The 16,316-nt window shown below is 42.4% G+C and overlaps 1 protein-coding gene across 5 annotated transcripts in view; it reads right to left on the reverse strand.

Moving 5' to 3' along the window:
• Positions 1 to 8,118: 8,118 nt before the first annotated feature.
• ehf (ets homologous factor) overlaps positions 8,119 to 16,316 on the reverse strand; it is a 76,782-nt gene continuing 68,584 nt past the window's right edge. For 2 of the 5 annotated variants that reach the window (XM_063063247.1, XM_063063244.1), the window contains one exon: positions 8,120 to 10,006. In XM_063063247.1, the coding sequence (XP_062919317.1) occupies positions 9,910 to 10,006 (97 nt within the window). In that variant the 3' untranslated portion in view covers positions 8,120 to 9,909. Of the gene's footprint in view, positions 10,007 to 16,316 lie in introns of all 5 variants that reach the window. The other 3 variants (XM_063063248.1, XM_063063246.1, XM_063063245.1) reach the window with 2 other exon arrangements.

Below are 16,316 nucleotides of genomic sequence, written 5' to 3' on the forward strand. Positions count from 1 at the left end.
ACACTGTTACTTTCCCACTGTCCCTGTGGGGTCTCTGTGACCCTCCCACTGTCTGTGTGGGAACACTGTTTCTTTCCCACTGTCTGTGTGGGGACTATGTTACCCTACCACTGTCCCTGTGGGGACACTGTTACTTTCCCACTGTCCCTGTGGGGACTCTGTTACCCTCCCACTGTCCCTGTGGGGACTATGTTACCCTCCCACTGTCTGTGTGGGGACACTGTTACTTTCCCACTGTCCCTGTGGGGACTCTGTTACCCTCCCACTGTCGGTGTGGGGACACTGTTACTTTCCCACTGTCCCTGTGGGGACTCTGTTACCCTCCCACTGTCTGTGTGGGGACTATGTTACCCTCCCACTGTCTGTGTGGGGACACTGTTACTTTCCCACTGTCCCCGTGGGGACTCTGTTACCCACCCACTGTCTGTGTGGGGACTATGTTACCCTCCCACTGTCCCTGTGGGGACACTGTTACTTTCCCACTGTCCCTGTGGGGACTCTGTTACCCTCCCAGTGTCCCTGTGGGGACTATGTTACCCTCCCACTGTCTGTGTGGGGACACTGTTACTTTCCCACTGTCCCTGTGGGGACCCTGTTACCCTCCCACTGTCGGTGTGGGGACACTGTTACTTTCCCACTGTCCCTGTGGGGACTCTGTTACCCTCCCACTGTCTGTGTGGGGACACTGTTACCCTCCGACTGTCCCTGTGGGGTCTCTGTTACCCTCCCACTCTCTGTGTGGGGACTTTGTTACCCTCACGCCATCTGTGTGGGGACTTTGTTTCCCTTTCACTTTCCGTACGGGTGTTCTGTTACCCTCCCACCCTATGGCTAGGGCTCTGTTTCCCTCCCACTGTATGTACAGGGTCTCTGTTACCCGGCATAGGGTTCGCCCTCAGCTCGTGGCAACTGTGCAATATATGAGCCTTCGTAAAGGTAAAAAAACCAGCATGTTAAAGACTTATGTAAGATTTCTACTGATTCTCTGTGAGTTATTTTATTTTAGCAGATATCTGTAGCAGTAGTCTTTCCTGCTGGTAGTCTGTTTTGGTTTAGGCTTAAGATAAGGATCCACGTTCTTCAACTTTGGAATATTGCTCAGCTAATCAGCATGCTGGGATGAAGCGAAGGTTTTAGAGAGAGCTGGGCAGAGAGAGATTTCTGATTGACTGTAGTCGAGTTCATCGTCCTCTGGTGGGAGATGCCCAGTGGAGCAGATCGGATTTGAAGGGGAGACCCCAATGCAAGGAGTGCTTCATGAGATGTAGGCATCCATGAAGGGCAAGTTCTACCTGTGATTGGTGATGAGAATTCAGTGCATGAGTAAAGTGATACAGCGACCACCGCAGAAATGAGCTCCAACGTTTATGTGCATATTTAGAATAGTTGAATTGGAATGGGTCCTTTTATTTATTTTTTCTCTTTTCTTTTCCTATTTACTGTTCAATAAAGCTGAAATTGGTAAAAATGCTTTCTTTATAATTTTATCATGCTGCACAATCTGTTATGTCTTGGTGACCGATAAGGTGTGTAAGGGCAGTATTTACACAGCATTGGCTCAAATCGAGATTCCTTTAATCGGATTCCCAGTGTTCCTGTTTGGTTGAACCCCAAATCATACCGACCCTAGACATATATTACTTAGAAACGTGGCCCGCTAATTGCTGAGTCACGTGTTTGTTAGCAGAGTTAGCTGAGGAGAAAAGCTGGCACATGAGTTCAGGTGAGGGGTTTACATTTACATAAAAATGCACACACACTCACTGTGTTGGTCTCCTGCTACTATGACTGGGTGTTGTTTGATTGAGTTGCTTGTTGTGCAGGCAGGGTTGCCTGTTGTCCAATATACGTGCCAGTTGGAATAGGGAATTTCCATAATCTAGGTCTGGGTGTGGGATGCACACATCTGTCCTTCTCTTCTCTCACAGTCCAGGACAGCAGTATCTGATGATCTATATGAGAAGAGGCACTGGATGTCATCGAGGAGTGTGAAGCGTGTCATCGTACTCACCTCCGCATGCCAAACCTTACAACAAAGCTCCATCACCTCAAGTTATTTTGGATGCAGAGTCCTGGGACTAAGCCTCTACCTGATAGATTGTACATAAGCTCAGAGGTCAAGGCAAATTCACAATACCTGAGTAGCATGCTCTCACATACAGACTACAGAGCCATCAGGAGAGGTATCTCACTGGGCACTGGGTACAGATTTCCCTGAACCAGGTCCAGAAGAGGAAAAAACTGTGCATTTTTATTACTCATCATTTTAGAAGCTCGTGTGACCTCTTCACATTTCAGAGGTAGTCAATTTCCATTGCAAATTATGAATCCTACAGAATAATTTTATGTCATTTATAAAATTGCAAATATCTAATTTGCATGTTGGCTTTTCTCAGCTATCTTCTATCATGTTGCCTCTGAGCTCACGTTTTCCATGGGATCCATTTGCTGCTCTCCCATAATTCCAATCTTACTTAACACGTAAAAGGAAGCCATTCAGCCCATCATAATGCTAGCTCACAGAACAATCCCATTCTCCCACTGATTTTCCCTGTGATCTATTAGCTCTACTCTCTTCCAATTTCTTTTAAAACCTCACATTAACTGAGACTGCAGTTGGTTGATATTAATATAAGCCTTTTCCTTGTTTCAGAGTGGGATGCCTAATGGAAAGCAATAAAGAGAACACCTTCAATTTCTGTTTAGAAATGGAGGAAGATTTGGAGGGAATTGTTTTGAACTCCAGAAAAGCAGATTAAATCTGTTCCTGCTGCAGTCAGTGTGGAGGATTAACAAAAGAACATCTCCTGACCCAGGATCAGGATGAGAGCTAATCACATTACTTCTTCCAAAAGTTTCATTCGGGGAGCTCTGTGATCTATATCTGTCAGGAGAAGAACATATCATAGCAGATCTGCAAAACCTTTTATGCCATACTGTACAACAAAAAAAACAGAGACAGCAAAACCTCCTGGAATTTCCTGCCCTCTAGATTGAAAATTTTACAATACAACTAGCGAGGGGGTTTGGAGTAGTCAATGTTCATGGGAGAGCTGACAAGTTCCAGACCTTCCAGTGAGATGACTAATGCCTGTGATGGCTTACTGGCCGAGTTGTACCTGGCTAGACTTGGGCCAGACCTACTAGAAATGTACAACCTCATGCTTTTATCTGGTAATGTCAGAATCCATGAGGGACAGCATCAAAGCCCTCATTTATAAGCAGGATGGGGAAGGGAGAGGGTATCATAAGTTGGCAACTCAACTCACTGTTGAATGTACATTGTGCAAGGTGAGATTGCTGCCAACTGGGTCAAGTCTGTTCTGGGAAAGATGATCTACCAATGTGCCCTTGTTCTTCATCAACTGGCCTAGTCAATCATTTGTTACCTTCATCATCGGAAGTTACTACCTGAAGGTGCTGGCAATCTGGTTCAGATGTGACATGAAGAAACTAAAGCAGATAGTCAAGGTGATAAGATGAAGGTCATTTTAATATACGGATATATGATAGACATTTCAAATGCACAGGAACATAGGAAGCTGCAGAGAGTGGTGGATTCAGCCCAATATATCACAGGAATTTCCCTCCGCACCATTGGCAGTTGCTACGGGAACCACTGCCTCAAGAAGGCAACATCCGTCCTCAAAGATTTCCACTATCCAGACCATACCATCCTCTTGCAGTGAGTGTTGGGTAGAAGGCACAAAAGCCTGAAGTCCTACACCACCAGGTTTAAGAACAGCTTCTTCTCTTCAGCCATTCACTACTTGAAATTATATCGTATTTGTTAAATAGGGGCTGTGCACAATCCTGATTTGATGGAGACAGACATGAGAAGCACAGAGGATCTGGAAAACTTCTGAAAAGCCCGGTTTGCTGCCGCTGCTACTGTACGATCGAGAATCACTGGAGGGAAGGCCCTAAATCCTCGGCTTTGCCTGTTGCTGGCAGCCGGGGCCAGGGTCGAAGCGCTCGGCAGAGATGATGCTCGGTGCTTGGTGTCGGAGGGCTAGTCGGAGGCTCAAAGTTTTTGGACGGACTGAGAGTCGGACTGTGGTCGGGTGCTTCCAGGATGCTGCATTGGCAAGTTTGCGGCGCTGGAGGCTCATGGCAGGGAGAGTTTCTCCGTTCTACCATCTGCGTGAAATGTTGGGGCTATCGGGACTTTGAGACTTTTTCTTTACCGTGCTCATTGTCTGTTCTTCTATCAAGTTATGGTATTGTTGCACTGTTGTAACTATATGTTATAATTATGTGGTTTTTGTCAGTTTTTCAGTCTTGGTCTGTCTTGTGTTTCTGTGATATCATTCTGGAGGAACATTGTATCATTTCTTAAGGCATGCATTACTAAATGACAATAAAAGAGGACTGCGTGTCCTCATAATCTAATCTAATCTAACCAATTTGCAAAACCCCAGTCACTGCCTTAGTACAGCAACATGTTGAACATTTAACACCACAATGGACTTTGCTTCTGTTCTAATTGTGTTTTTTCTTGTAAAATTTATGTTAACGTTCTTCTTCTGTCTCTACTGCTACATCTGTGATGCTCCTGTGAGGAGGTTTTACAGTGCACCTGTGCATGTGCGCATGGCTGTATACTCAGCTTCAACTTTGAAACAGAATCTGGGACTGTGGCAGCAGTGCTCTCTCGCAGTGGCAGCAAGAAGGTGCAAGGTACTATCAGTGTTGCTATGAATGGCACAGATATGGCCCATACCCTACCCTATGGCTGCCACCTGAGCCATCTTCTGTTTCACCCGGAGATCCAAGGGTTGGGTTGCATCTACTGGAATGTGATACACAATTCTCTAGGGAAAGATGGAAGAAATATACCCAACATAGCCCTTATCTTGATAGTCACCTTTGGGTGTGGCTGCCTCAGGCTGTGCTTAGTGCTGGAGTATGCAAACACAAAATTTCACTCTATGCTGAACTTCTACCTATGCCCGGTGCTGCCTCTCTTCAATGATTCCATTGACCCTTGCTGTCCTGCATGCAACAGCTTATGCAAAAAGGCACCTTTCTCTCCATTGTCAGCATGGACTGTCATGGAAGCTCTGAGGGAGAAGGAGATGTGGATCCTATGGAATAGTCATTTGTGAGAATGACTCATCACCGGAACATGAACTCTTCGGTTGTTGGTGAGAAGGGCCCTTTCCTGTCAGATGCTTCATGCAGAGCTGTTGTGTCCATCCCGGAGCACACTGCCATCGTGAAAGCTCACCTAAAGGAGTAGAGTTTTACACGTGATTCTGTGCTCTGTGGACTGCTGCCTTGATTCCTGACTGAGGCAGACATTGGCCTCTAGTGAACCGGGCTGCTATGAAATTGGTCGTCTTTGGAGTAGTCCACAATAATGTTGCCTGCTGGGGTGCAAGAAAGAGAGCAGTCAAGCAAGTTCGACTGAGGTCTCATTGGGATTTGCTCTGGTCCATTTTTGGAGAAGAGGTGGGGAATCCTACAGTCTTTTCCACTTGAACAAATAGCATTTGATTGTTCACAGTGTGTGAGAGCTAACTAAGTGCAAATTGCCAACTATACATTTATATTTCAGTACTGAATCAGTGATTACACTTCAGAAATGGTTATGAAGGGAGTTGGACCATTGTGAAAGCCACATTATAAATTGAAGTTTGGTCATTACTCTCCTCAGCTACTGGATTGTAAACTCCAGGGATCACACTTCTGAGGGAGTGGCTGGGTAGGAAAAAGGGCTGAGGGGTAAAGTTGAGGGAACACAGACCCACAAAGAGGCCATTGTAAGAGAGCCAATGTCAACAGCGTAACAGTGCTGAGGGAGCTGTAGCACTGATTGGGATAAATGATATATTTTATTAAGCAGCTCCTGTCAACTCCAGCTCATGCTAGATAAACAATCTTATGCCACGTACAGGTTGTCAACTGAACAAAAGTAATTATAATTCAATTTACTAGATATGTATTTGATAAAACCTTACATGTACTAGTTACCGAGCCAGTTGGCATGGGTCTTGAAATATTAATGGAACATCTTCTTTTTTCACTTATCTCTCTGTCTGTAGCTTGCAATGTTGTTTGTTTGTTGTATGTACCATTATTTCTTGTGTAAGCAATGCTGCACTACACTTTTAATCCTGTTTAATTTATGTGCTTCCCAATAAGCAAAGTTTTAGAAAAGTTTTTTATTTTAATTAAGGCACTGTCCCTTTAAACAGACTTTCATAAGCTTTCCAAGCTTCACAGTACAGGGATTGGCACTGTTTTTCCCAAACTTAGTATGCTTTCAGAAGAAAATGAATGCAGCTTTTAAACTTCTAAAAGTAGTTAAGAGAAAGGTTTGCCTATGTGATGTATTGATAATAATGGTTCTTTTCCACTGAAGAGAATGATTGGCCATGAGTCTTCATAGCATGACCGATTGTGTCTGTAGTCTGCGTTACTAGGGACAGTTAAATGAGCAGATTTCACCTGAAGAATTCAAGACTCTTTTGTGTGGCTTACCCCAGTACAATGTATTATAGGGCCACTCAGTATCGAGTCTACATTAGTTTTCATTGTTAGGTTCCAACACCATGTACTGATTTCGCAGCAATGAGTAATGTTTAGTAGGAGGAAGCTGGATGGCAGTCGTTTGGCAGGTTACCACCCTTGGCCATTGGCAGTAGCTGGTTAACTGATTGGTGAGTGGGGACCTTCTTTGATTCAAGGGAGAAATCCTTTGTGCTACATGAAGGGGGCAAGAGGAGACCTGTGTCATTGGTTTGGGAGGGATTAAAATTCCATTTAGGAAAAAAGATAGTTTTTCTGAGAGTGAAGCTGAGAAATGGAGGAGAGTTATACCCACTGTAATTTAGTCATTCTAATGATAACCATGTGAGCAAATTTTAATGAAAATATTTCCATTGTTACTCAATGGAGCAGAGGTGTGTTGGAGGAAAGATTTGCCAGATTTACAGTATGTCTATTAGAACATGCCCACAGTGTACAAGGCTGGGGAATTGTATTTCTTATATGTTTTTCTTACACAATATCAAGTTCACTGCCCCCATGGGAAAATTGATTGTTGTAAGCATCATTCTAGCTCAGAGTGCCTCAGTAAGACGCCCAGTCAGGGAATCTACCATGGCTGAGCACAGTCCTCTCCTGAAGGAATTTTACACACATTCCAACATACAGTACATTGAAAAGGGCAGGTACATACAATCTTGACAAGATACATCATCAAAAAACTTGAAAATTATGCATTCTTTATACAGGGATTGGTGGGAGCAGTTTGGAATATTACATTTCCAAACAGCCCAGCTAATTGTCACTGGGTTTCATTTGAATTTTATAAAATGAATGTGATGGGGAAGGCATTTGGAATATTGGGAGTTTACAGCAATTTCAAACACATTAGGCAGGAAAAGATTACATGGTCTTTCTATGTCCTCATATGAAGAGAAAATCTAATCCAAAGTCAAAAAATGGAGCAGTTTTATCATTGCATGCTTATGGTGAATGTAGCTGGCTTATAAGGCAATAGGGTGGTCCCACTCCTCTTGTGTAGTATAATCTAGGCACAGCCAGTAACCAGTGGACACGAGTGCAATGAACTGTCACTGAGCATATATGTTTGCAAATTATCCCAGTGTAAAACTAAATTGCCTGGCACTTGTCCTATTTCTTCTCTTCCATAATTTCTACTCATGATCCCTGCTCCATCACAAGCCATTAGCAAAGAAAGAGATCAAACTGATCCCTATGAAAAACTACTGCTAAGTCTTTTCCCAACTGATTATCTGGTGGAAGGATACGTACAGCTGGCTGTAGTTGTACTAGAAAGAGTAGATGGTCTTTTCAGATAAGATTGGGCAGGCTAGACTTATATCCACTGGAGTTCAGAAGAAAGAGAAATAGATGGTAGCATATTTGATTCTGAGGGGTCTCAACTGGATGGATGTAACCAGAATGTTTCACCTTATTGTAGAATCAAGAGCTGTAATTATTGTTTAAAATTAGGGAGTCACTCATTTAAGATTGAATTGAGTTTTTTTTTCTCTGGGAGATTCACGATTCTTTGTTACTGCATCATTGGAATCATTGAATATTTTTAAGGCAGATGCAGGCAGATAAGCAAGATCAGCAAGAGGTGAAAGGTTACCAAGGTAGGCAGGAACACAGGTCAAAGATCAAAGTTCAAAGTACATTTATTATCAAAGTATGTATACATTATACAACCTTGAGATTCGTCTCCTTACAGGCAGCCACGAAACAAAGAAACTCAAAAGAACCCATTAAAAAAAAGACCATCAAACACCCAATGTGCAGAGAGTAAAAAAAAAATTTTGCAAACAATAAACGCAAGCAAATAGTATTCTGAACTGAAGTCCAAAAAGAGAGTCCATCCACAGACCTTCAGTTCAGGCACATTTTCAATCTCATCCGGCACCTAAATCATCATCCAAACATTGGGTTCAGTTGCTTCAATATGCTCTGGGGACTGGACCCCAGCGCCTCGGTTCGGTCTGTACCCGACCTTTCCAACTCGGGCCGGTGCCTAAAATGGTAGAACCTTGGGTCCGTTGCCTTACCTCACCCTGGTTCTACTGCATTGAATACGTGCTGTTGTTTGAGACGATCGCTTAGCAGCAAAAGCGTGATTTAGTTGTTTTCTTTGTTTCATTGGGCACCTGCCAGAAGTCAATAAGATTTGCCTCATCTCAAACCTCAGGTACGATGCTGTTGAATGATGGAGCAGGTTTGTGGGGCTTTCTGTAGATCCCATTTTGTCTGTCTGCATGAGAAACCCCAATGTATTTTCTATAGACATCGACAAGTAAAAGAGTGTTGCTGCATTTAAACAGCTCTCTATGTCACTTTTGTCTCATTACCACTGTTCTGAGGTGACCAGAATTAACACAAATTACAGTGTTACCTCATTAGTTAAAAAATATATGAAATACGGTCTTAACTCCACCCATTGCAGAAAATTTTATACATTTACAAGGATTATGCAGAATAAAATAATCTTTAACCATTTCCATTTGTCATGAAACGTTGAGATCAGATCTTCCTATATGTTGTTTATATAAAGTTTAGCCCTTGGGATACCACGGTAACGATTTACTATTCCTGAAGCACATTTTACCTGAGCTTAAAACAGAGGAATTTGCTGATATTGTGTCAGCTGTGGTGGTAATTAACCCACAGCAAGAATCACACTTCATGTGAAACGCTGCCCCACCTTCCCAGAGTGTTCTTTACAGATGGGATGAGCTTAGCTGCACATAGTTGAGTTGTGTATCCTGGTTCCCTCATCACAGGTCAACTGACCAGGCCTCGAGCTCTGGAATCCCTCCATTTTGTTTTAGCTCTTTCTGCTCCTTTGAGACATTTCTTTAAACATTAAGCCAACAGTTTACACACAGGCCAGGATCTCTTCTTGCAGCTGGGATTCATAGATCTGGCTGCACTCCAGAGTAAACCGTCGCTTGCTTTACCATAATGAAGGCACTGCATAAATTCATTTGTTTAGCGGCGACTGAAATGACAAACATTTTCCGTGGTCAAATTATTGTTTTATTTTTGGAGAATGTTTTATCTGCTCCTACTTCCGAGCTGGTGAGCACGTGTGTGCCCCAGCGAGTACGTGTCTCCCAGCTAACATTTGCCTAGATACAATCCTAATAACGTCCTGCAGTCACTGGGTGCCAGAGGTTCCATTGGTTGAAATCTGAAAACTCATTCTTCCTTCCCACCCCACATTTCCACTGCTCTCATATCTAGACAGCAAGGTCTAGAGAGGCAGGTTGTAGACAAATGGAAAGGATTAAAGACCAGCTTCATCATTTTTCTATACACATAAATAACAGCAACCATTTCTGGTGTCGCTTTTCATAAGGTGTAAGTCACTCCAACAGCAGCCTCCAAGAATTCCCACTATCAGTCGCAGTCTCTCCAACCACGAGCATTCTTTCCAAACTTATAGACAAGTCTGCGGCCATCCACCCTCTCCAAAATCTCACGCTTGTAATAATATCTGTCAATATAAAAGAAATCCCATCAGTGGCTGCATAGGGCTCTATATCTGACTCAGTTTAACAGAAGCAGGAGAGAATGGCCATGGTATCTTGTGGAAGTTGCGGCAAGGCTAGGGTTAACATAATGCCCAGGCAAGAATAGACTGCAGACAGCCCAAGCAAGAAATGTCTTTAAAAAGCAAAGATTCCCTTTACAGAGCAGATTCCTGGAGGCATTTTCACTTATGGGAGATGAGATAAGAATATAAGGAAAGGATATGAAACACACACACCAGCTAAGGGACAATTACTTTACAAAGTATCATCGGTTTTTAGCTTTAGTTCCTGTTGACTTTTAACACCTCTATTGTGATTGGTGATTGATCTTACAAGTAAGGAGCTCAAACATACACCGTTTGCTAAATCGTCAAAGTCCATAACTGCTAGTCAACTCTATATAAAAATAACATTTTTCTGTTCTGACTTTTAAACAGTGTGGTGACTGGGGCCATGTCGTTCTCCTTGTGCATATGTAAATTAAAATATGATTGACAAATGAGTGTGGGTTTTCAGAGTGCAGTTAATCAGCAATGACAATGTCAAGTCAATAAAGACGGGATGCACAGGATGTACACTCCTCACCTCCTTCCCCTAAGACATAGTTAAAGCTTTACTGCCATTTAACACCTATATTCACCATGAGTAAGTTGTGAAGTCAAATGCAATGTTAACATTCATTTCCAGAGGACTAGAATATAAAAGTAAGGATGTAATGCTAAGGCTTTATAAGGCATTGGTTAGACCACAACTGGAGTATTGTGAACAGTGTTGGGCCCCTTATCTAAGAAACAGTGTCCTGACAGTGGGACTCGAATGATCACAGGAATGAAAGGGTTAACATATGAGCAGCGTTTGATGATTCTGGGTCTGTACTTCCTGGAGTTTAGAAGAATTGGGGAAAGTGGGAGGGTGGATTTCATTGAAACCTACGGAATATTGAAAGGCCTAGATAGTGTGGAGGAGGAGAGGATGTTTCCAATTGTGGGGAAGTTTAGGACTAGAGGGCACGGCCTCAAAATAGAGGGACATCCTCTAGAAGAGAGATAAGGAGGAATTTCTTTAGCCAGAGGTTGGTAAATCTATGAAATTCATTGCCACAGGAAACAGCGGAGGCCAAATCATTGAGTATATTTAAAGCATAGATTGATAGGTTCTTGATTAGTAAGTGTTATGGGCAGAAGGCAGGTGAATAGGATTGAGAGTGATAACAAATCAGCCACAATCACATGACAGACTGAACTTGATAGGCCAAATGACCTAATTCTGCTCCTGTCTTTTATGGTCTTACATAGGGGTGTAATCAATGTTCCCTCTAAGCTGTGCACACACATTTTCTGCTACTAGTGCACAAAGGCATTTAAATGGCATACAAAAGGTTGTCACCCTCTACCCCGTTGGCATAGAAACCATAGAAAAACTACAGCACAGAAACAGGCCTTTTGGCCCTTCTTGGCTGTGCCGAACCATTTTCTGCCTAGTCCCACTGAACTGCACACGGACCATATATAGAAACCATATAGAAACCATGTTAAGTATATTTCACAATTGTACACAATCACATTTCCTTTTCTGGTTTCTGATGCATCCGGTGTTGACAGCATGGAGTTCGTGATGATTTGTCTGCAGATTTTGGAACTGGCTTATTTATTCTGTTTTTATTGAAGAAATTATTGATTCACAATGTTGAATTTCAAAGAAGCAAAGGGCAAGAATAGCAAAAGAACTGCTAGTTCATTTAAAGCGGAATGGCTTAATGAAACAGTAGAAACTGCTACACTGAAAGCTCGTGGAAGAAGGAACATGCAGCTACGAGAAATATTTATTTAGCCTAAGTATTTCCATTATCTTTGTTCAACCTTATGTCTCTTGTGTAATAAAATTTGTACTGTATGCAATGACTTCCAAATAAAATACTTAATTGGATATTTTGTCAACTAGCTTTGTAATTTTATAAGCTTTGTTTGACCATTTCAAACATCTTTAATAACATGTGAAAGGATTGATATTATTACATGCTGTCATGTAGTAAATGAGAACTAAGACTCATTGATGGGTAGTATTTTATTCATTTTTAAACAGTGAATAACAAACTGGACTTGGTAGTTTATTATCCTTAGAATAGCTTCAGGTTTACTTCCACTTAAAAATTCAAGGCACTCATGTTGTTGTCAATGGGCAAAAAAAAAAGGCACAGTACAAAATGTTTGTGCACACTACAAATTAGAGGGAACACTGGGTATAATCTGTTATCATACAGTGCAGAAACTAGCCCTTCTGCCTACTGAGTTTCCACTGACCATCAGCCACCCAATTACACTTTATTCCAACCACAATTCCACCCCGCCCCCCCCCCCCGTCCCAATAATGTAGTCCTGTACCACAGAATGCTCTGAAATGTTGGAGGAAATTCTTTTCCGGAAGGGTGATTGGAGTTGAGTATTACGTGGAGAATGATTCATCCTTGCCCTTCCTTTGTCTCCTACACCCCGTATGTGTTCACTCATTAGTCAATCACACCCCAGGGTAGTGAATAAACTCCTTCGAATGCTGTCAAATGTAGGCCTGTGTTATTTAATAAACCCACGCATTTCCAGCTTCCAATATGTTAGGCAGAATGTGTAATCTAAACAAATATCTGTAAAATTATGGACAAAATCAGTAATTTAATATTTGTGTAATATGCTTGCTGAGCACGTTGCTAAATACTTCACTGGATTAGCATAATCTCCAAGGTGAAAACAAACTAAATACTAGAATATACTATCACTTACAATCAGCAAAACAATCTAAATCAGGTTTAAGAACACTCTGGTGAGTTTACTTCCTCCATTTACATGGTGATGGATCTGTTGCCTGGGAATGTGACCTCTGAGGTCCCCTCTTAACTTGGACTATTGCCTTATGGATGCTGGGAGAGAACCTAAAACCTTAGTAGTCAAAGTGTCTTTGCCACATACATTACTGAGGCTCGAGAAGATCCAATAGCTCCTTTGGGATAGGGTCTGATTTGTTTCCACTGTGGGTACCAAGTTGGCAGATGACACCGATATGGTTCTTGCATATTCTGCTTTAGAGTTGAGGAAGTGGATGAGATGGTGGGCAGGGTGAGGTGGTGCATTCCTTCCACTGCTTAGGAGAAGGGCCTTTGAATTCCTGATGCATCAACTCAATGTTCTCAATACATTTCCAATTGCTTTTTCTCCACATTTGACTGGTCCTGGGCTAGAGATGCCCAGGAATCAGGAGGGATGTTGCATTTCTTCAAGGAGGCTTTGAACAGTTCCTGGAACCTTTTCTTCTGTCCACCTGATGGTCTCTTCCCATGACAGTGCCCAGAACAGAGTTTGGTGCTGGGCATGTGAATGGCGTATTCTGCCCAACAGAGCTGATAGAGTGTAGCAAGGGCCCCCGTGCTGTGGATGTGGCAAAGGAGAGCACGCTCACACTGATTTGCTTGTTCTTTGGAGGATTTTTCTGAGGCAGTGTGAGTGGTCTTCTTCCAGATACTTGAGATGCCTGCTGGAGGTAGTGCGGGTCTCAGAAGCAATAGAAAGGAAATGGATCACAGTTACCTGATGGACAATGAGTTTATTGCCAGGGGCGAGGTCTTGTTCTTCATCCCTCAATGTCCAAAGGCTGATTAATGAGAGGACCAAGAGCTTCAAGTTCCTGGTCTAACCATGCTGCTGCCATGTCTAAGAAGTCTCACCAATGCCTCTACTTCCCAGGAAGCTACCGAAATTCAGAAACATCCCTTTCAATTTCTGTCGATGCATCACAGAAAGCATTCTGTCTGGATATATCTCGGCTTGCTATGGCAACTGATCTGCTCATGACCACAAGTAACTGCACAGAGCTGTGGGCACAGCCCAGGAACCAGCCTCCCCTCTATAGACTCCATACTTCTCCAGAAAATGTAGTACATATTGGCACCAAGACATAGGTAGGAAAAGGGAGGAGGTCCTGAAAGACAGAATGTAATGAGTTAGGTAGAAAACTGAAATCCAGGATAGTAATCTCTGGATTGCTGCCTGTGCTACGTGCCAGTGAGGGTAAGAATAGGATGATTTGGCAGATGAATGTGCAGCTAGGGAATTGGTGCAGGGGGCAGGGTTTCAGATCTCTTCTGAGGAAGGAATGAGCTGCACAAAAAGAACTAATCACAGCTGAACCCAAAGAGGACCAATGTCCTTTTGGGCAGGTTTTCTAGAGCTGTTGGGCTGGCGGGGTTGGGAACCAGAATGGCAGGGCTGGGGATAGGGCAACTGGTATACAAGTAGATGCAGTGTGTAGTGAGACTGTGAGGAAGGACAAGCAGATCATCAGGCAAAATTACAGTCAGTGGGATGTATTGAAGTGTAATATGGGGGGAGGGAATTGAAAAGGGTAGTGAATACAGAACTGAAGGTGTTATTTTTGAATTCACACATATACAGAATAAAGTACGGTAGATGATCTTGCAGCACAATTAGAGATTAGCAGGTATGACATTGTGGTCATCACTGACTGTGGCTGACAGAAACTTAACATCTAAGGATACACATTGTATCAAAAGGACAGGCAGGAAGGCAGAGGGGGTGGGGTGGCTCTGCTGGTAAAAAAAAGGAGTCAAATCCTTAGAAAGAGATAATATAGGATTGGAAGTTGTCAAGTCTCTTTGTGGGTAAAGTTAAAAAACTGCAAGTGTAAAAAGACCCATGTGGGACAAGAAGGCACAGGTTTAGACTGATGAGGAGGAATTTCTATACCCAGAGGTGAGTGAATCTGTGAATTCATTGCCACACATCACTGTGAAGGCCTAAACATGGAGTATATTTAAAAAGGAGATTAATAGGTTCTTGACTGGTCACGGCGTCAAAGGTTATAAAGAGAAAACAGGAGGATGGGATTGAGAGTGATAATAAATCAGTTATGATAGAAGGGCAGAGTAGACTTAATGTACAAAATGTCTCAATTCTGCTCCTAGGTCTTATGGTGTTACGGTCTTGTTGTCTTCTCGCTGCCTCAGGAAAGCAGACAACATAACCAAGGACTCACTCAGCACAGATGTTCTTCTCCACTCCCTCTCCTGTTGGGCAGGAGTTACAACCAAGCTGAAGCACAGAATCCATCCTACTGTTGTCAGACTCTTGCATGGACGTCTGGCTCTGAGCTCTGGAGTTCAGTGCGATAGGATGGACTCTTGGCCTCGCAATCTACCTTGTTACGATCTTCTTCATTGTTTATCTGCACTGCACTCTCTTGTTAGCTGTTACACTTTATTCTAAATGGTTAGTGTTTTACCTTTACCTAGCCCAATAATTTGATCTGTATAAACGATATAGAAAACAAGCTTCTCACTGCACCTTGGTACCTGTGACAGTAATAAACCAATTCCAATATGAATCCTCAACCTTAATGCCACCCAGGACCTTTCCAAGGACATAAACTGATGAGCAACAACCTCAGTGGTGCCACGAATGATCCTTTTCTCAAAAATGGTTTTCTAGTTACTGCTCCATGCCACACACACTTCACTTTTGTCCAGTGGCAATAGTATTAGCCAGTGCTCTGGAATTTTTGGATTATTTTGGATCCTGAAAGACAGATCCATTAATGAATTATCTTAATCTTATAAAGAACAGAAAAGTAATCTTCTTATAAATATCAGCTAAAATTGGGTGCATAATCAGTTAGCAAACAATCAAGAGAATCGTTTGGAGTTTCATTTTAGGAGAAGAGTGCCGAGGTGTTCCCACAAACTATGGACTCACGTTCAAGGACTCTTCATCTCAGGTTCTCAATATTTTTGTTATTTATTTGATATTATTATTTCTTTCTTCTTGTATTTGCACAGTGGTTGAATGACTAAGTTGGAAAGGACTTCCACTGTTTTGGTTATTATTATGTCCACAAGAAAATGGATCTCATGGTTGTTATATGGTGATATATATGAACTTTGATAATAAATTTACCTTGAACTTTGGAGAGATACAATTTGTTTGTTGTAATGGTCACCATATATTGAATCAACATGGGATAGTGTTACGACAGGTTGCTGTAATTCGGTTGTAATCTCCTACAAAACTCAAAAACTGAACTGATACTGCTGCGTGAGGAAAACGTTGGACCTCATGAATCTCAACCTTAATCAGTATCTGGTGACCAATGGTTTCATTCATTGTTTGCCTGTACAAGATCTTGCTAAGTTGATGATGGAGCGGCAGTAGTCATGAACTTCGTCTTTTGAGCAGTACGTGGCAGATCGTTTGTACACTGCTGGATGAGAGA

The sequence above is a fragment of the Mobula hypostoma genome, chromosome 11 (genome assembly GCF_963921235.1).
Source record: "Mobula hypostoma chromosome 11, sMobHyp1.1, whole genome shotgun sequence".
Lineage (NCBI taxonomy): Eukaryota > Metazoa > Chordata > Chondrichthyes > Myliobatiformes > Myliobatidae > Mobula > Mobula hypostoma.